General features: G+C 38.6%; 1 protein-coding gene across 1 annotated transcript in view; it reads right to left on the reverse strand.

Annotated features, from left to right (window-relative positions):
* FBXL5 (F-box and leucine rich repeat protein 5) overlaps positions 1–22217 on the reverse strand; it is a 35240-nt gene that overhangs the window by 12798 nt on the left and 225 nt on the right. Inside the window, exons 2-8 of the mRNA XM_027891180.1 lie at positions 10318–10533; positions 8455–8550; positions 7490–7673; positions 5140–5322; positions 2667–2792; positions 1828–1976; positions 1558–1640 (exon numbers count right to left, since the gene is read on the reverse strand). Coding sequence (XP_027746981.1) covers positions 1558–1640; positions 1828–1976; positions 2667–2792; positions 5140–5322; positions 7490–7673; positions 8455–8550; positions 10318–10533 — 1037 coding nt within the window. The remainder of the gene's footprint in view (positions 1–1557; positions 1641–1827; positions 1977–2666; positions 2793–5139; positions 5323–7489; positions 7674–8454; positions 8551–10317; positions 10534–22217) is intronic.

The raw sequence follows: 22217 nt of genomic DNA on the forward strand, positions 1-22217 counted from the left end.
TAATAATAGATCAGACTGCAAGCAGTGAATACATACATAACAATTTCCAACTGCATTATACACAACAGAAGCTATCACGAGACATCTGAGTTACTAGCCATCACAGTTAATTTCTCAGGATGCTGAAAATACTGAATTTGCAAATTTCACTCACAGCCACCCCCAAAAAGTACATCTGAGATAATACGCTGAACTGAATTATGGAATCATAGAATCAACTGAGTTGGAAAAGACCTGAGATCATCAAGTCCAACCCCTGAACCGGCCCAGGCGACGTCGGCGAGTCACGACAGTCGAGCCCAAGAGAGGGGAAAATGGACCCGAGGGGCTGGAGCCGGATGGGGCATTGAGAGAATATTACATATCAGTTGTAATTTCTAGTATTTTGAGTTTCTCAAGCTTGGCTTGTACTGCATACAATGATCAGAGTACTTAGATATATATCCTCCTGTCATTTCCCATTTCTTTCAGGAAGACTAGATGGATTCCTGAAACACATTCTGTGTACAATACCAGTTATTCCATAATTAATTAGAGATCAGACTTTTTCCTGTTAACAAACCCTCACTCCTTCAGCCTTATCTTTTTCAAGTGAAATAGAAATTTTATCTACAGTATTATTATTACATTAGCTTAAAAAGTATATAGTTGATTTAACTGATCTTTACCTATCTGTAGTTAATGTTAACTATCATTTATCTTCTATAAGCGATTATTTATATTCACAACAAGACAAACTCATTTTCTGAGTTACAAATTGGAGTGCTGGAACTACAAATGTATGAGGAGTAGCAAGTAAGGTAAATTTTGCTAGATACTGACAAAGGTTCACAAAAATTGACTTCTGAGCCCCAGAAATTCTATAAAGCTTTTATTTCAACTGAAACTTCAACTGAAACTCTGCAGTATAAGCTGCAGAGAGTGCTGCTACCAGCATCCATGCTGGTAAAATTTTCTGTGTTGCTCACATATAAAGCTTGAGAGCAGGATATGATGTAAATGCAGAACTCTGAAATACCCACGGAGTCTCACTACCACAGTAAGACCCATTGGTGTAGGCTCTGCATCTGTGCACCATCCCGACATCAGTGACATTTCTGCAGGCTTCAGTTAAACTCAGGAATCTGAAGTCACCACACCTAAGCCTTAAATCTTTGCCTACCATTTGATCAGTGTTTCAAACAGCAGTATTCCAAACCCTACCAGTTATATCAGACGAAGTGAACATCTTAATTGAGAGACTCCGTAAAAATCTATGGGCAATTTCAAGTTAATTGTTGTTAATATTAGAACAAAACACAATTATTGCTATGGAGAGCTACACATTGACTGGTAAGAAACATCCAATAGTGAACAGAGCATTTTAAATGGCCACTACAAAGTTACACGTTTCACTTGATGTTTCATTGATCTGTTACTCTGGTTTAGTTCTTAGTTATATAGGAGTTTTGAATGGGATTTCTGTTTCTTTCTGTACTGGCAACAGACTGAGATATGTTTGAATGTTTCTCCCACGCCTCAATTTATTTTTTTTAAAGGAAACAACAATTATCTAACCTTTCAAATACAGAGTCTGAAATATCAGTTTGAGTGAGATCCAAATACTCCAAGTTGGGGCAAAGCTCCAAGATCTGTCTAACCTGAAAAAGGAAAGGAAAATAATCAGTCAAGACACAAGCCAGTAAGGCTGCACAAGCACTGAGAGACAACATGTAAATTTTGGATTGCAAACCATGTTCACTACTCAAGCATTTTGAACACAAGCACATAGGTTATTAATTAGGAGCTGCACAGCCAATTATTAAATTCCAGTTTCAAATTACACACCATTTTGCTAGACACTGCAGAACTGTAGGCCAACACCAACGTCTTCACTGAGGAGCCTACATGCGGGAGGACATGATGAATTAAGCCATGAAGTAAACGCTTTTCCATTTGTGCTATATTAATGGCAAGTGAATCTTCAGCTGCCTCTTCTGCAAAATAAACCCAAAGAGAAAGATTTAAATATGCTTTGAGCCATTTGGAATTCACCTTGCCAACTTATACCCAACAAGTTATTGGAAAACTAAAGAAAGCTTAAAAAGGTACAAGTTTCAGAAAGTATATCAAACCTTTTCTGAATTCTAGCTCAATGGACTACTTAAGCCTCATCTTTAAAAAGTAGATGTTTGTCTGACAGTCCTTAACCGTTTAACTACAACAGCAAGTATGACCATTAAGAGTCTTAAAAGAAAATCACCATTAAAGGACTTGGAGAAGTGTTTACTGCAGATTATGTATTGCTCAGGGCTGCCTCGGGCAGAGTTCTTATAATGAAATACTGTATTCAAAGGGCATTTCGTACCCTGTGATATAACAGCTTAAGACCAATTTTAAATTAGACCTAGAATGCATTAGGAGGAAAGATGATTCATCCAAACTTCCTGAAGAGATTAAGTCTAGCTTTTACTTCCTTAACTCCAGACACATCCCCATAACTCTTGTTTTACTTACTCTCAAGTTTGCACTTTCCTAGGCAAATTAATTCCACGCATTAAAAACAGCTGCCTGCTTGTCTCCCACCAATGCCCATTCTCCTTTTTTTATCACTCAGCTCATTTATTTCTTACAGCTATGTCATCTTCAGGGGAAAAAACCAATTCACCAAAATCCATTTTACCTACCAGATTCATCTATATCAGCATCTTCATCCCATTCCTGGAAAGCACGACTTTCATCTTTTCTGTTTTTCACCCATTCCTCATCAGGTTCTGTCTCAATCTCTGCCGCAGGACCACTATACCAGTCACCTACTCAATCCCATACCCCAAAAAAAGAAGAAAAGACAAGTTAATCAAAATTTCTCATCACAGCAGAATGCAGCAATGGTAACTTCTCAGTATACTGTGATCTGTCTTGAAGACATAAATGAATTTTGCATTCATCTCAACTAAGGCTGGACTGAACTTTGACATAATTCTTTGTCTGATCTATACCTTAAAGCTTCAAAAGATTCCTGGAACAGTTTCAGTACCATCACAGAACTCACAGCCTATTATGCTAATCAGAGACATGCCTGCTGTCCTTTTTCGTTTGGTAGGGACCAGTGTGATCGCAAAAAAAAACCACAACAGAAACAATCATGGAATATTTGGACTGTCTAGGGGCTGAAGTTCTTTCTGGCATATAAACTAAACCATCAACTTGTAGTATAACACTTGGTTGAACACACCTCCATTTTCCTCTGGAATCTCATAATATGCAGTCAACCAGAATGTATTTTATTAGCCTGGTTTTAGTCACTGCACATGACAACTCCAAGATCACGAAACCTGAATTCAGTAAGTACTCTACTTACAACAGCTACTCAATGTGTATTTTATAACACACGTATGACTCAAATCATTACATGATAACTTTTCAGAACATCTGGATGAATGTAAAGATCAGCAACAGCTGCACTGTTTTAGCTGGCAGGACATCCCCTGTCCCCAAGGGTTGCTGCACAGGCATTAATTTATTTCTACTTTGGGTATATTGCAGTGTTGGGCCCAGGATAAGCATGTCTGTTGCCTCCCTCAATACAGACATGCTCAAAAACAAAACCACCTTATTCTACATCTCACAGCACAGGAGGACCCTACTCTTCCCAAAGCCAGCGCAACTCCTCTTGATTAGCATCTAAAACAACAAGGTTTCTTATATGAGCAACACAACGACAATGAAATCCTAATTCACTGTTACCCAACTGTAAAGGGAAAGGTTTTGGTAACATTTGTCATGTTTAACCCATCTTTATATTACATAAAAAGCCTCAGAAGCCCTCTCTGTATTAGGAGGTGGAAATAACTAAGCCTACCTAAAACTACCATTTTATGTTTTTTCCCTCCCTCTGGTAGTAAACCTCTTTTGAGAAGCTTCCACACAATTCAGAGTGCTCCTGCACAAACAACTGTAGTAGTACAGACAGTACGTCATGAGACCAGCTTCCTGTTGTGCCAAAATCAGCTCTAGAAGCACTCACTTTAGGCAGCTGCCAATTTTTTTTTTTTTGTACGTGCAGCACTGAATTATCAAGACAACTAGGTTTTAAATGAAAATTGAAGAATTTTAACCCAGAAACTTCTCTACTTAGTCTTTCGAAGGTCAGGAACCAAACTATCGTCTTCGGTAAGATTTACCTAAACAGAAAATTAATTCAGACCAAAACATTATTTAATTCCTCTCTGCCTTGTACGGATTTTAGAAGTCATAAAGGTTTGGCCAAGAGAAAGTTTTTAGCCTTTATGTATCTTCAAAACTTTCTCTCTTAAAATCTTAAAGGCACACAAAATACTTATTAAACAGCACAACTGTCTCCTTTTTACTGAAATATAGATATGGCAGCAATTGTGAAACCTGCAGTGCCATACCCCAGTGATTGTTTAATACTGACATAAACATGGACATAAAGCTACAAATACACTCTGACGACTCGTAACTGGCCTCAGTGCAATACAGAGTATTTTGTCTATTTGAAAGGGTACTTTTGCAAAGGTCGTAATTAAAATTTCATACTGAGAAGTTAACAGAAGAATTTGAGAAAAAAAAGTTATAAAAAAACACTTAGTCCTTCCTGCAATAGAAGTTATTGAAGTAATCTATCTAAAGAATACATACTAAAAATAACATTTATACCGTTTTAAGTTTGAATATAAAAAAGTAAGACTAGATTATGAATTATTATAAATACATTTCTAATCCATGTTACCTAGTAACTTAATGAAATCATTTTACTGGTATAGGTGTAACAGCAGCATTTATAACTCAAAACTCCTTAGATTCTTAAATAATTCAGACGTTGTATTAGTGAATATACTTGCTGGCATTCATACAAGCAAACAAACCTCAGCAAAACTACGCAACAGTTTGTATACAAAATATACTCATGAGTAACAACCACGACAATTTCTAGTTTCTAAATTCTACACGATGGAAGTACATTTTGGGGATTTTTAACATTTATCAAGTTTCAAGACACCATCCTTGTCAGAAAGCTACACCTAGCATGCTCAGCTGTCAGGCTCGTTGTATGTGACAGTCTATTCTAAAACACTCCTTAAAGACTACAAAATGTTGATAACTGATGTGCTTTCAAAGGAATTAAATTTAACTTACCTCTGGCCCAGCGAACAGGGTAAAGATGTTTCCAGAGAGATCCAGTTTTAGCCAACTGTGACCATTCAGTGCTTACTTGACTACACTGACATAACTCTTGGGGGTTAAGGTAACTGAAAATGGTCACCATTACTTCAGGAGGGAGATTAGTAATATTTGTAGTGTGCCCTGTTACTTCAGTTTCTGAAATACAGAAAGTGTGTGTTAAGTGATGCACGGCCTCACAGCTTTAAATAACAGCAGTGGAACTCACATTTTGACTAGGACGACGAAAAAAATAGCACCTAAAAATTTCATCAATTGTTTGCTAAAGGGTAAGTATCAGTGTAGCTTTAAAAAGTTTTCACTGTAATAACACCTTGAACAGCAACAGCAGCTCAATTTTCTGTTTGCCACTTTCTCAACTGGCTCGTTTATTCCAACCCAGACCACCCAAGGGTTGAAAAAAGCCCTGGACAAAGGTAAATTGCTGCTACTCAGCTGCAGGAAGATAAAAGCAGTACCTGCTATAAACTAAATGCTTTTAAAAAAAAATGCCTTTGGTGACAGATGATACATGTATCTGGTTTGCTACATTCCCAGGAAACAGTACCAGCACATGGAACCTACCAGCTGGGACCACTCCCACTGAAAGAACTCAACCTCTTGACTAGGACACAGCCAGAAGTCCATGCTCAACCCTTTGTAGCTGTCTCGTATTTTATTTCTGACCACTGCAATTATTACTTCAACATAATAACAGCAGGAGGAACCATTTCCAATAGTTCCCCTATCATCATAGTACAAAGAGAGCTGCAAACTATGTAAAGTAACAAATTCAGAGCTTTGGTTACTGAGTTTTTTTGTCATTCTAAGAGATTTTCAATGTTTTGTTTCAGGACAATTTCCTTGAGAAAAAATTATTTCTAAAAGAGCTTTCAGGAGTCCTTAGAAATAGCAGGTTTCAAAAATTAACAGACTTTTACTTTTAAACTACCTAAGACTTTACAGAGAGACAAGCATCAAACTTCTTTTTGCAAAGAAGCTTCAAAAGTGAGTATCATGTAAACTTTACCCTGTGATAAGCTATTGCTACTTCAGAAATTAAATACAGTTTCACTTGATGGATCAATATTTATTTGTACACCTAGCATGTTGCTGCAGGTAAATTACAGAGAATTTTGCATGAAAATGCAGTTTAGACCTGTACAGGACTGCAAGTTGTGTTATTTTCTTCCCTTTGTAAAAAAATGAATGCAAGAGACATACTCTCCTCTAAAACGCAACCTTTGCAGAATTACTACTGTCCCCAAAGTGCTATTCCAGCTAGACTTAACAGCAAGTAATGCCATAAGGCTACTTCTGTCACATTCATCTGTTAAGACTCAACAGTATTTCACAGAATGGACCTGGATCTTTTCTGAAGGCTTCACCTGGAGGGCAGAAAATGACCAGTTGAGTAGTTCGGAGAAGTCAAGTTTCATCAAAAAAAATCTCAATACAGAATAAGTTTTCACATTTTTTGTAATGAGAACAGCACATCTTATCAACACCACACACAGGTCACGACAGCTTGCTCTACTTACCAGTCTCACATCTCAGTATTACACTTTTGGTACATTAATTCCCCTTCTTTGGGGCATTAACTCTTCTTTGTTAAGAGTGAAAACTGCAAATACTGACACCTTAGACTGATTCAGTAGTCATAAAATAAGCCTGAAGTGTACTTTGGTAGTTATCCATTTACGCTAAGTTTCATCAGAAAAGGTAGTTAGAGATGAATGCAAAATAAATACCCACTTTCAGAACACACGTTTCATTTGATCTCACACATTGCAGAGATTCATTCCCTTGCATTACTCCACACTCTCAGTTCCTTAATGATTCCTAAGAGGCCCAGGGAAGTTAGGTTATGGATTTGGGAAGGTGAGTTGTTTTTAATTTGAAATATTGTCACTTGGCTAACAATTCTGTTATTAAGCCATCAACAGAAAAGCTTACAAAGCTATTGTATTCATCCAAGAATGAAATGCGGGGTCTGCAAATAGAGAATATAATTTCAATGGAAGTGTGAAATTAGAAGTTAATTATAATTTCTTTGTCTGTTTATTGTATCAAATATTAGCATGGGAGGGAATGGAGCAGAAGGTGGCAGAGAACAGGTAAACAGAGAAGTGCTATCTACACAGCAACCTGCCAAGAAGTCTGTATCACACAGTAAAGTTCTGAAGGTTCAAAACTGGTGTGAAGAAACGCCCATATAAGAACTATTCTATCGACCGGTACATAACTTTAGCTATGGCATGGGTGTGGCTTTTTTAGATAAAAACTGCAGTTTGAAAATTACTTTAACTTTAATTAGATGCTTCACCTTGATCTGCCTTCTCGTCCACAGAATACTTAAAGACCTTCTGAAGCTCTTCTGCTTGATTCCACTTACTAAAACCTCTGAATTCTGCAGCCTCTTTCTGTGAGCAGTGCTGTGCAATTACTTTCTTCTTAATATCTTTTAGTTCTTCATAAGTGAAGTATTCCATCAACATCGGCTGAAAAACCTAAAGCAAAGGAAAAAGGGAAAAAAAAAAAAGTCTTGTGCTGACAGACATAACATTACACAGACCTAGCAACACAGAATGTCCAGTTCCAATTCTCTCAAAGTAAAACATGTCGTACATTAAGTGAACCTACGGACAGGAGCACAAAAGTTCTGAACTCCACCCCTCTGCTTGCCAACAGATCACAGTATCAGACAAGCTGTTCACCTGTTTTCCCCACAGAAAAGGGCAGTGACTAAAGCTGCTCAAGCTATGCAACTTATTAAGTACTCACTTCGAAGGCAAAGCAGAAAGGAAGAAAAACATGAGAAAATACTTCCCTTGGACAGACTTTAGAAGATGATGTTTCCCAGTTTTTGGACACCCATAAATCATCAGACTGGCAGTACTAGTCTATGTTTCAAATATAGGTCAGAGGCTGTTTGGGAGTGTCCATTTGAGTCATGAAGCACTGGTTCAAACAACCGCTCTTTTTTCTTTTAAGTTTTGCTACACATCTCTTTAAATAACTACTTGCTGCAAACAAATCCCGGGCCCAGTGGAATTCTGTATTCACTTTTTTAAACAATCAGGATTTCATCATAAACTTTCAATACATTCCTGGTTTCAGAATGTGTCACTCCAGTCAGAGAACTTAACAATGACACCATAGTCCTAAATGCAAATTAGCACAGCAACAAAAACAGAGATTTGAAAAAAATGAACCTCTAAGTCCTTTGTCTCTATCCAGTTATTCAAAACCCAAAGAAGATCAACGAATCTGAGGAAAATTTTTACCTACCTCCTCTTCCTCTTTCATATGAGGAAGGAAATCCCTGGTAAAGGCTTCCAACCTCTCTTTCAGCTGTTTCGCATAGTTTAGCTGTTCATATTCATTCTGAGAAGAAAGCAAAGATTTAATGATTGTCCAATCTCATCTACGGAACGACTGAACTGTTCAAATAAACCAGCGTTTCAAAGCAAAGGCCAATATGCCTTCCCCATGCATGCAGCATGTTTGCTCTATTTCATGGTAAGAATGTGTTCACTTACGAAGCTGACAGTCTGTACTGGTCTGGTAATGGGCAGAGCAAAACATTCCCTTCCTGCCTGGTTCCAATTTATTTTGTTAGCATATATGGATTCGTTTGCCTAATCCCATTTTTACTTTGCAGCAAAGACCAAGATCTGCCAATTTAACAGTTTCAGACAAAGTTCGAAGTACTGACTAATTTAAGTATTTGTATGCTTTGCACAAGAATTATTCTAGCATACATTCTAGGATGAAGTTCCACTTCATCTTTTAAGTGAATGCATTTTACATTACTTATTCTAAAATTCTACCTTCCAAACTATAATCAGAATTTACAGTCAGACATGTATAGTTATTTACTTTGGAAATTGAAAGAACTCCTAAATAAAGATGTCACTGACTTTTAAATATTTAAGTTAGACCAACCCCATCTATCAATTTGTTAGCTTATTCTCTGTGCCAGTAATAAGAAGGTGGTTCTGAAATCTGCCCAGTAATTGCAACATACTCAAGTTCCTTGTAACTCTTACAGTAAATGCTGTAAGTTTTCCTTTTCAAACTTTTACAACATCAAGAAATCCTGACTATTACAGAAAAAAGCTTAAGTCACCAGTTTAAATTGAACTAATCACACCTTAAAAATAGTTGAATAGTTTACATATAAGAAATCTGGTTTTGCACACTTAACAAGTCAAGTAACAGAATCACACTGGCATCCTGTTAGAGAAGGCGTAACGCAAAGCCAAACATTAAATTTCCCCTCTCTTTCCCTTTCCTTCATTTTCTGATTCATTAATGGAAACAAGATAAATTTCAAGATTTAATCTGCACAGGGAAATAAATTATTTGTAGGATTCCCAGGTCAAAACCAACCTTAGATGGGAAAATTAAATCAATCAACTGCATATGTATCTTACTGAAAATCCAGACCACACATACTAGAAATGTAACATGAGAAATTACTATTGGAGACCACAGTTCTTAGAGTGCAGGAAAGGGGAGCTGAGTTCAGTATCCCAGGGGAAAGACATGGTAGAATCCAAGCAGGATTCTACTGGAGAAGAGCTTAACTTTAAGTCACCGTCAAAAAAGCCAGGCTGGAGAAATAATATTTAGAGTTTTAGAGGACTGGCACACTAAGAGCATTACTGAGCTAGAAATTACTGGAAGGAGTACATGACTCACAGAACAAACAATGCCCCTTTTTTTGTAAGTCTGGGAATCATCTCCATTTGTGACAATAATACAACGCTATGTAACACCAAAAAAAGGATACTTGGGGTTTCCTAACAAACTAATAAAAAACATTATTTCTATAGCCAGAAATTTTTTTGACCAGTTAGCAGAGCAGTCTTTATATCTGAATATCACTTTGTCTCTCCAAAATACCTCTAATTATGCAGTGATGGCTGTCTGTCACAAAATACATCTCTGAAAAGAATTTTTACTAGAGATTTAGTAATTGTGATGAATGGCAAAAGAGTTCATGTTTCAGAGTGGAAAGTATCAAGAAACTACAAATGTTTCTTTTTCCTTAGTTCAGTTGTTGAGAATATTAAGAATTGAGGCAAACTAATATGTAATCACAGCATGATTCCCTTAGGGCACAAATCCTTCTCCTGGTCTACTTACCTTCACATTCTTTAACCCTTTCTCAAAGAGGCTAAGCATCTCTGAGAGTTTGTTGTCCGAGTGCACATTGTACACAGTCCGGCTACGCTGCTGAAGCAAACCAATGATACACTCATTTTCAATCTGCTCATGCATTTTAAACTCCTTGAATGTGGCATAAAGAGACTGCAGCAGAGCCCGAAAATCATTGTTGTTCGAGAAGTTGGTCTTGGAAAGCTGGAAGAAAGAAAATCTCATTAAAAAACAATGAAAATCATGTCAAACTCAAGTTAAATCCTTAGAACAGTTATTAGCTCCAACGATTCGCTGCTCTCATCACTTATAAAAGCTGAACACCTTCCGTTTTTTACATAAACAGAAGCCAGTAAAATCAAAGTTATAGTTAAGCAACATAAACTGATCTTGTGAAACACTGAGGTAAACAAATGTAGAAAGATTTCCTGGCAGGAATCAATGCGATCTCCCCAGCCCAGCATGTTACTGAAACTCTGAGCCCCTCTCCCAGATCTGCATTTTAGCCCGTACCAGGCCATTAACAAACCCCTATGCCTACCTTTAGGGATGTATTATCTACAAGGAACATTGAGTCCTACCACTAAATACAAACTACACTAGCTGTTGGAGAAGGTTTCCCATAGACCAAAAACCAACAAATCAAGACAGTACAAAGTTCTAGGTAACACAACAGTGCCATTTTTACATGTCTAGAGTCACCACTGGCAACGTTACATTTTAAAGCTGCATTTTTCCCTGGTGAGTGTAGAAAAAATGTGTTTCTTCCATTCTTATGTTTTAGTCCACATCCGGCTTCAAGAATCCCAGCCCACAGCAGTATACAAGAGAAAGCATTCTAAAAGTAAAAAGATTTTCCTTTAATTCAGAAAACAAGCCACTGGAATAGTCAGAAGTGCCTTAGTTTACAAAGGTTCTGGAATCTAAAGGTTGAACAAGAAATGGGCATCTGAGATATGCATGTTCATACACAGTACTTACATCAAAAAAACCCTACAAACTGAGATATGTAAAACCTTTTTTCATTTAAAAAACCCCAAACGTACTTATTCATTGTGACATTGCATTGCCACTTCCTGGCAACAACCAGCAATGCAACTGAAACACTGGACACCTGCCAAGCCCTTACGCAACTCCAAGTCAGCTGTGCGTACTGTACATTACATGCTGTACATATGAGCAAAAAGACTTATTATGGAAAAACAAATTTACTTAGCTTCAGAAGAAAAAGAAAATAATGCAAACTTAAGAGGGTTCCCCTTCCCCCCCCCACAACAGACCAACCTCTGGTCAGAAAAAATTGATATTTTTAACATGCTGTGTTAGGATCTGAGGCACACGTTGTTATGAACATATCACTCACACGGAAAGATCTTGGCTCGAAAGACATTTCTATCCTATACTAAGATCAGAGAACTCAGTACACAGAGTAGTGGTACCAGATAAAACTGAAGGTTGGACTTTCCATGCTGAAAAGCACAAGCCTGAGCAAGCACAGGAGATGGGCACAGAAGCAACTCTCCAGGACAGCCTCCTCACCTCCCAGCATTTGTGAATCAGACCTCAGTAAAGAAGTGTGGTTTCTCAGGTAGCATTTCTTTTGATTAAGGACTGTGTCAAAATACTTCATTCTACCCAAAAGGATCCACAGCACCTGAAGTCAGTCCCCAAAGACCCTTTTCTCCCCAAGAATCCCATTTGTTCCCAAATGCTTGGCATTTTGATTGACTTAAAATGTAAACAACACTTCAGTGAATAACAGGAAGGTTACACAAATCTACTGGATTTTGCTGTTGGCTTAAAAAAAAAAAAAAAGGCATAAAATTGGTCCTGATAAAAAATATCTTCTCATCCTCCTGACTCAAAGTCTTTCCAAGATTTTAAATATTCTGTTGAAACTACGTTATCATCCACAAATCTGAAATAAAGAATCCCTTTGTGCATGCAATTTAAGAACGTCCGTTACAGATGTATTATTATGGAAGTCACTGTAACATGAAACACTTGTATCTTCACCTCTGCTACTAAGGCTTCCAGCAGATATCCAACAGATTAGGAACTATGGAGAAGATACTGAAGTTTAATGACTATACTTGAATCAGAAATCATTGTATTTAAAAGGTCAGCCAAAGCTGAGAACAACTGCCTTTTCAGAGGACAGGTAGCCTAGCAACAAAGTCACTTGGTCAGACCTGTAATTTCATTACCAGACTGATGAAGTCTTACGATGGGGGACCAAGACTATTAACAAACAGCAGCTGCTCCATTTCGAGGTCCACTTTTCACCAGGTCTACACCAGGAAAACTAGTGCAGGAGTTTAGCAGTGTGAGAAGAAAACCACCACCCTCAAACTCGAACAGAGAATGGCAAGGGGGAGGAAATGAACTGTACTAAGGGTATCTGTTGACTCATCAAAAATATAAAGTACAGTGCATGTGAGCCCTGAACAGCCTTAAAATACACCACACTAAACCAATGATGACAGCCACAGGTGTTAGAGATACCTGGGAGCTTTCTGGGCTTTAGAAGACATTACATTTAAACAGTTGAATATTACAGCACAACTGGTTTTACGTTTGTATGTTAATTGAGGAGCAGTATGACAAGAGGAGCAACAGTTCTGATGACTTCTGAAACTTCAGAATTATTCATAATCCAAACAGCATGAGCAACTGGTCAAATAACAGTCAGCCCTTGGCATTACAAAACCTGTTTTAAACACTTCAGAGACCTTTGGCTGATGCAGGTATAGTCTAGAAGTAGCCAGGGGTTTTTAAATTCAGCATTAACTTTTTTATTAAACCCTTATTAAAAGAAAATAAATTATGCAATTAAAGCATAGCTATGCTTGAAAACTCTTCGTAGCTCAGACAGTCATATACCAGTTTTAGGTGAGTGTCCAACTCACTGGACTACAACAAAGTCATTAACATGTTCAAGATGAACGTACAGAGTTGTAGCAAATACACATCTTTACATACTGTAAGATACTAAATTTTTGTGCTTCAGGAACAAAATATCAGTACTAACAGTAATGTTATTTATACAGTGCTTCATGTTCACAACTCTCAACTGAAAGAAACTCTATGTTCAATTCTTGCATCTCCTCTGTGGCTTTAGTACTTTAATTAAAAAAATGAAACTTTCTGTCTAGAGATAGATATTTCTACACCCACAATGCTGTGAATAAATAGGGAAGCTCAAGACTGCTAATTAAATCACCAAGTAAAACACAGTATTTACTTGGTTTCTGGGAGTGTTTTACACATGTGCCAATACGGAAAAATGTCTTCTTAGAAGAAGAAAATTAATTTTCCAGTAATGCTAGCTTATAGTGAGTAAATTGAAACAGTTTTTTTCCGAATAACTATGCCAAAAACATACTTAATGAGTGAAAAAGGTTTGCTCCTTCCTTAAAAATACTCAAGCATACTGTGAACTGACAAGGAGAAATCAGTAAACAGGACTAAAGAAAAAGTACGCTGTTCTTATCAGACTTGCACAGCAGTAAGCAAAGTCTATACTGTGTTTAACTTTCCCCATATCCCTCTATTCCCAACTAAAAGCTGGAAAACAACAAAATTACGAGGAAAAAGAACAGGAGAGGGAAAACTGATATTCCCACTCTCCTCAAAGATTTCACTTATTTAAAATGGAATAACTACTCAAGGTCAAAAAGGTTAACGTGGTTACAAATTCACAAACAGCTTTATTTCAGATGAAGGTTTTCACCATCAGCATCTGTACATTCTGAACCATCACTAACCCTAAGAATTCAGCCTGGAATTTAAAAGAAATTGAAAATATTTTTTCTTCCTCAACTTCTTTATCAATTGTGTTCTTTTCCATAAATCATCCCAAGTAACATTTTTGACAAATTTGTATATATTCCGCTTTCCATGTGTAACCACATTAAGACTTCTACAACCAGCTGATAGTCACTGGATGCGAAATAAAAGACAAAATATTTCTGATGATCAACGTAGATGAGATTTCTACCACTAGTTAACTCAGCAAATTTAAAACTAATTTAAAATTTAGTAAAATCTATTTCACTTTGGAGCCAGCATATCATTTTGATTAAAAGAAAAAATAATATGTTAGGATAAATATCAGAAAAAAGTTTTTCACTCAGAGGGTGGTTGGGCACTGGAGCAGGCTCCCCAGGGAAGTTGGACACAGCACCAAATCTGTCTGAGTTTAAGAAGTTTCTGGAAAATGCTGTCACGTACATGTGGTAATTCTTGCAGTGTCCTGGGCAGGGCCAGGACTCGATGTTCCTCATGGGTCCCTTCCAATTCAGCATATTCTATGACTCTATTCTATGATTCTATGAAAAAAATTATTTTAGAATAGCACGAGGGAAAAAAGAAGCAGCATGGCATTACTAGTTTAGCTACAACTTTGCACTCTTACATTTTTAGGTATCATCACTTCGCATATGCAATAGCATTAAAAGTCGAAGGACAGAAACGTGGACTCTGCAGAGATATTATCTCAATTTTACGCACAAGAAAACGGAGGAACAAAGAACCACAACAAGGTGTGCCTGTGTCAATACCAAGAGCATGTGGTTTCATGTTATACTTAATCTGCTGAAAATTAGGGCGTGGGGGTGGAGGAGGAAACACAGAAGCAGCAGCCCTGCCCCTGCTTCTAGCTGTACATTCCTGCTGTTTCCCTGGAGTATGTGTTAACAATCATGCAGCTGCAGGACAAACCCATCTGGTGTACTGATCCAGTAAAATGTTGTGCCTTTTAGCTGATTGTTTTTTTCACCTGGTCAGTGCACTAGTAACACCCCACTACAGGCCGTGTCTTTTAGGAACCCACAAGTTCAGTTTATACGGTCCCCAAGGAAGAAGGAGGGTGCAGAGATAGCCTAGCAAAGAGGATGACTGTCCCTGTGTCACCTCTCCTTGGCTTACTCTATGTAGAGGTATACGAGGTGAACAGTAAGAAAATTAGCTGCTTCATGCTCCAGCTGTTTATATGTTTGAAGCCTTAAATCAGAGGAGAAATACAGTTTTCTGCCCTAGGTGCTTTTCTTGGCCATGGGTCAACCCAAAATAATAGTAATTAGTTAGGCAGGCAGGACAGAATCTGGCAGAACTCAACAAGAAATCCAAAACTTTCAAATGCTCTTCTGTCCCTTGTTGTCTTCCCTACACAACCCTGTCCTCTGTGTAATCTTGACAGTTGTTTTGCAGAATAACTAAAATCTTGAAAAAGTCTCTCAAAAAAAACCCCAAAAAACCCAAACCAAAACCAAGCAACAAATACTGTATTAACTCAAAGATTCAGGCAGACAAAATTATTTTGTTTTTCAAAGAGCAGTGGCAACACAACACGGAAGGTAAAATCTTGTACTCTCTCTATTTCGAAAGGCTAAGGTCAAGCTGATAAATGCCAAGCATAAGAGTACAATGGATGTGAAGAACCCTATGGGTATCTCCTTTTTATTTTCCATTTTTTCATTTCCATTTTTATTGGTGTCTCTCGTATCACTATCTTGCACTACATACACATCAGTTTTGTCTAATGAATGCCTATAGATCGGGTTTTGAATCATGAGGAGCTTTTCACAAAGAGATATAAATAACAACATGGGACTGACTGCACCATGATTTTCAATGATGCAATTGCTGCGAGTGTCAGACCTCCCTGGGGACCACAGCAGAAAGCACAACTCAGGAAGCACTGGTAAAATCAGCTAAGCCTCCTCCACCATGTGGTTTCCACAAGCAGAGCTTTACCAGGAATGGAGGGACACAGGCTGTTACCAGGTCTGCAGACATGAGTCAAAAAAATAATCTAAAAACATTTAAAAAAATAATTCAAGAAAAATCTAGTAAGGATATGGAGCTCAAGGGCCTTGAATGAAAGCATGATGAACACTTGCAACGATGCTGTTATTTAACTGTGTCACATCATTCTAGATGCCGTAGAAGAATTCTTTCCTGTCTGATATCCTCAAGGCTACAGGTTCCCATTAGACCTAGTCTTCTGTACTTCTGTCAGGACTTGGAAGTCCCAGGAGTGAAATAACAGCAGCCTCAAGGCTCCTCCCCACTCTCCCAATGCACAAGATCGCAAACTACAACCACAGTAAAAATGCCTTTGTCCCTCTGCACCAATCTCACTGCAATTTCCTAACACAAACAAAAGGCGGGCACTGGAAAAATTCACCTCTCCAGCTTAATCCATCTTGGCAGTAACTGCAAAAGCAAGAAGCCAAGTCTCTCAAGAATTACAACTTATACTATTTAATCAGTCAAAGCATATTCTAGGATAGCTGCATAAAACCTGTACTAAGACTGATACACAGCAATTACAGTGTCAGAATTTTTAGGTGAAATCAGTTTCTTTCCTTTTTTTTTTTTTTGTGCCACAGAATACGAGAGAATAAATCATTGTTGCTTAAAGCAGAGAAGGGCAAAGGTGGATTGTTACTGCTCTCTAGAGCAGGCTGGGAGAAAGGACGAAAGATCAGAGCAATATCTGAAAGGTGAAAGGAAAACTCTTTTCCTACAATTCAAGGGCAAAATAGCTGATAAGCAATTACTGGGAAATAAACCTGCTACTATGTGTGGCATAAAAAAATAGCCTCAGGTTCTTCTTAGGAAGGCAAAAAAGATACGAAAGGGTGAAGTATCTGAGAGGTAAGACAAAACAGGTGTTTTGTTACACTAAAGAAATGGTGAGAAGGTTTGAAGTGGCAACAAGAACTAAAAGTGTCCTGATAAAAGGAGTGAAATCGCCCTACAGGTCTGAAGGGCTTCACTTAAACTCCAAACAGGTTTTATCACTGTTGTCCCCCATTTCACACATCCTCTAAGATCTGGCACTTAGATAAAATGCCTTTATTTTAAAATGAAGTTATTTAAAACACATTGTCACTCCCAGATTCATCCAAAATACTATTCTTCATAAAAACAAAAAATAATTCAAAGTTGTCAGTTCCCAACAGTTATGACAAAAAGTAACTGAACCATTCAGCATCCAGAAGCTAAGATGGAAAGATAACTGGTACAGTCTCTGATGAAATAGAGACATGGACAACAAATTGCTCACTTATTTCTGGATGCCAATGAGGAAGTTTAATTTCCTTCCATCAAGGAAGGAATTTCCTTCCATCTTCTGCCTGCAATGATAGTGTAGCCTATGGTTTACAGACTTACTAGGACTAAATATCCCAGTAGTTGTTTATTCATTCTAAATATAGGTGAAGGAAGGTGCTCAATGCCATGGGAATAACCAAATACTATGAATTTCTAAATCAACATAGACCCATTTGAAGCAACAGTGGAAAACAAATGGCAGTATACTCAAATACTGAAGATGGATTTCAAAAGGAGAATGAAAACTTTCCCGATGTTTGTTGATTATAAACAGACACACTTATCTTCACGGAACAGGCATTTTCTGTTCTCAAGGGCATCAGGGGAAAAACATTTCAATTTTAAATAGTCATACAGTTGAGAATTTATCTAGTTTTTCAGATTTCAGTCTCCCTGGCTGTCACAAAAAGTGTGATCATAATGTGGTCACATAATGCCCTGCCCAATGCTTTATAATGCCAGATCAACTTCATTCAGGAGTATTTTCACTCCTGAACAGTTCATCAAATTACAGATGATATAAAAACATCACAAATTTAACATAGGAAAACAATCCATTCTCTTCAGCGGAACCAAAGCTTGCAAGGAAGAGAAACAACCAAGACTAAAAGAGAAAGGGAAGTTATCAAAATGAACTTTTCAGGTATATGGAAGTTTTGGAAAGAATCCTACAAAAAACCACCAAAAACCCACCAAGAACTTACTGCTGCAGGTAAGTTCAATAGAACAGATTTTAGACTTCAAATCAGGAGGGCAGAAGAAACAGATTATAAGAGAAGGGATAGTTCAAGTCAACTATTTATTAGGAAAGGCAGATGATAGCAAAATTTAATGTCTTCTTTGCTCAAGTCTTCATAAGAAAATTAATTAGGAAAAATATTTATGACAATTTTTAACAAAAAGTCAGAAGTGCAGGCTAGCAAAGAAAAATACTAGTTAAATATTTAAACAAGTTCAATGCATTCAAGTCAGCAGAATATGACAAAATGGATCAAAATTTCCTGGAAGAACTAGTCAAAATAGTTACTGAATCATGAGAAATAACTGCAGAGATCTTTTGTAGAAAACTGAGATCACAGAAGACCGAAGTCAGGCAAATAGAAGAAGGATGTTAGATGCTTTTGATCAAACACCCAAAGGTTTCACAATAAAGCTGAACTATTAAGGCAGCTGTTTACTCCTGCAGTGGTTAGTCCTGTTCCCTCCTCCCATACTGGCAGCCTGCTTCTGGAGCTTGTTTGACCTCTTAGTGAGCCAGTTTTACTGAATCATCTTTCGCTTCAGTTCCCTAGATGAACTAGCTGCTCATCAAGGGGCCGGCCAAGCACAAAGGATATCATCAACAATTAACCCTTCCAGCAGCAGCTAGTTGTTACCTCCTCTCAGTCACAGTATGAAGTCTCATAGTTTTGAGAGTCAGAGAGAAGGACGTGAGAACAAGCCATCAAACATCACTAACTTCATTACAGGATTTAGAGTGCAACCATTTTTCCTACTGCAGCCTTAACTTGCTGGGTAATTCTATAATCTAAAGATTTGAACACATTCTTTGGCTGCAGTAACTCCTCAAGAGAGCAGGAAGTTTGAAATCCCTAACAGCAAGACCAGGTGCCTTGTCTCTGGGAAAGGCCCAGCCAAAATTTAACCATTGTCTGTATCTAGACCAGAGTCTGCTACTTGAGTAGTCCTGATCTTGAAGCTATTAGAAGTAACAATCAGCCAGCACAGATTTGTTTAGAAAAAAAGAATCTGATTTTCTTCTGATAAAATAACACAACTACTTAAAAGGAAGATGATACAGATCACGATTTCTCCAAGATTTTTGACAGTTTTGCCTTACAGCAAACTAATACAGCCGGCAGGAAATGGCAGAGTAGCTCAAACACTGCAAACAGCGCTCTCAAGCCACAGCTACCAGTTTCCAGCTAAACCACAATGGGATTTTCAATATATGATCAGTTGAAACCTGTGCTGCCTCGTGACAGATACGATACTTTCATCCACAGCTGGGAAAGCAGGAAAGCTGGTAATACACAAGTGGCACATTCTGAGTGTGGGAAACACAAGATCATAATGCGACAACAGAAACTGCCTCTACTGGACATAAACACGCTAACTTGGACGAGTGCACACTTGTACACACAGGATAGGAGTCTAACGACAAATATGAAGGGAAATTTGAGTATCAGTCCTCGGAGAAGCATGGGATCATAGACAAGCACAAAGCGAGTATGCTGATGTTAAAAAAAACAGACTGCAGAATAACAAATCTGCTCTACTCAAAAACAGCGTTATCCTGTTTTGCACAACAGATTTTAAGAAAACACAGACATAATTAAGCTGAGGTTTCACAGTAGCTTCACTCAATCTAGTTACTGGCTGTCACAGTCCCCCCTCTGCCTCACACTGGCTTCAGTAGTTCTGACCAGTGGTTGCTGGCAGCACTACATCAACACAAAAACTACACTGCTTCAGAAAAAAAATGTTTTCTGACAGCTTAGAGCCTTTGTGAGTCACTTCAAGTGCTGACGGGAGCAAGAGAGGCAGGCATTTGTAACAGCAGCAGTCAGATAGCTTGAATTGTTGGAGAACGGCAGCTTAGTCCTGACAAAAGCAACAAGTACGCTGGGGTACAGAAAGCGTGACCCATGTGATGAAGTAGAATGGATCAGTTTGCTCGGGACAGAAAACGCATAACTAAGATGGAGGACAGGCTACAACTGCAAATGGGCACAAGATCTTTCTGAAAACGAAGAACGGTTCACCAGAGATAGGAAAACAGAACCTGCTCTATTTGTAGCAAAGATGACGTCAGGCATCAGGACAAGCTTTTTAGCTATAAAGACTGTCTGCTGTAGCACTCCACTGCCTACAGGGGGGACATCCTATGAGCACTTCAAGAATCTTCTTATAATCGGAATAGGAGATAAATTTGATAACGTCGTGGATTTCCTTAATAAACAGAATTTTAGTTGCTCTTATTATCCAAGTCCAGAGCACTGTGTACAACACAGGTAAAAACTACCATTTAAGAATGCAGCAAAGGTACAGTGAGATATCTGACAGCAACAGCTAACAAAGCAGGATAACTTTTCTAATGACCAAACATTTTAAATGTCCAATTTACTGTTCTGTCTCACATTAATTCCTGGAAGAACAAAATAAACCGTGTCTCTCTGTCCCAAAGGATTATTTAAGTGCCTACACACTTCATCCATCAGTAACATCAAAACTGTTGCCCTGAAAAGCAAAGCATGGATGCACCTATTTCAACCTCGCTAACATTTGGTGGAATTTAGCAAATACAGACACAGACAGCAACAACACAGCGTACAGGGAACACAATGAACACAGGTAACATGGAATTCACAAAATTAAAGAATTCCCAAGGTCAAACTAAAGTTATAAAGAGCACAGCTTTAGAGATTTATAATTGCCATGTAAGCAGAACTACAGCCTTACCTAATTACAGCATCTCAATCGCACAAGAAGGAAAGTTCTTCTGGAAGATTTTCTAGTGCAAAGCTAGCATTACTCTAATATTAAAGTCACAGGTGAGACACAGACCTCAAGTTCTGCAACAGGGTTAAAGGATGCAAGAATGAATGCTTTAAGAAAAAAGTGCTTTTCATTCACTTCTTCAAAGGAAAAAGGGAGCAGGCAAATTCCTGTACAAAAACTGTAAACAATCAAATATGACGATCATTACAAACTGGATAGTTTTAATCAAAACAATCGTTCCCACCCAGGCAATCTTAACAGTCATGGTAAATTTGGTCAAAACTTTGCTGAAGGCTCAATAAAAGTAAAAAAAATACGCCTATAGGAACAAACCCCAAATGACTACAGTATCTGGAGTTTTAAACAAAACCTGTTCAGCTGCTGCCAGCAGTATGCTGATACGGCTACTGGGGTTCACGGGATAGAAGGAGCCCCAGGTGCTTGTTTCCCTTCCCACTCTGTTAAGAGATTACAAGTTTTCCTGCCACCACGGCTTAAAGTTACCTGTAAATGCATCCAAAGATAAAAGGCAAAGTGAAACCACACAAGGTCTTCTCCTCCCCCTAGACCCTCTGCTTAGCCCGTTCAGTAAGCTAACCCAACCAACAAACAACTCATGTTTTCTTTACCCGATCAGCAAATGGAATAAGCTCACACGAAAGGCCCTAGTGAACCCCAGAGCACTACAAGGTGGCATATGGAAATCGAGAAGGAAGCATGAACTCCCTCATCCTGCTGGCACCCGTAAGCTATTTTAGTGTCTCTCACACAACTTCACCCTTCTTTTAAACGTGTGTTAGCCAATCTGGTTCTCCAAACAGCTATTTAAGTCCAGAGACGGGAGGCACTAGTTCTTTCAGCAGGAGTGCTGGCTACGAAGCCCAAAACCCTCCCACCGCACTTAGAGCTGCTGCAGGGAAGTTTGCCTTTCAGGTGAAACACCAGCCTGGGTTACTACCTACCCTGACGCCAGAACAAACATTATTTTTTGTCCGCGAGCAAAACTGCATATATTTAAAATAAAAGAACGCCTCCAGGGTACCTCTAAGCCACTCGCCAGCTAAGCGCTGCGCATAAAATCGCAAGCACAGACGGTGAGCGGGCAGGACTGGCCGATAAACACCGCCTGATCTGCCCGCTCAGAGAGCGCCAGGACAGCGCTGCAGGGCGGGACACCCGGCCCGCGGGGCACGGCGGGGAAGCGGCGCCCGCAGCCCCGGGAACGGCCGGACCGCACGGGAGCTGCCGGAGGGGCCAGGGCGCTG

The sequence above is a fragment of the Empidonax traillii genome, unplaced genomic scaffold (genome assembly GCF_003031625.1).
Source record: "Empidonax traillii isolate 1590-97213 ecotype Southwest subspecies unplaced genomic scaffold, ASM303162v1 scaffold312:size2399984, whole genome shotgun sequence".
Taxonomy (NCBI): Eukaryota; Metazoa; Chordata; class Aves; order Passeriformes; family Tyrannidae; genus Empidonax; species Empidonax traillii.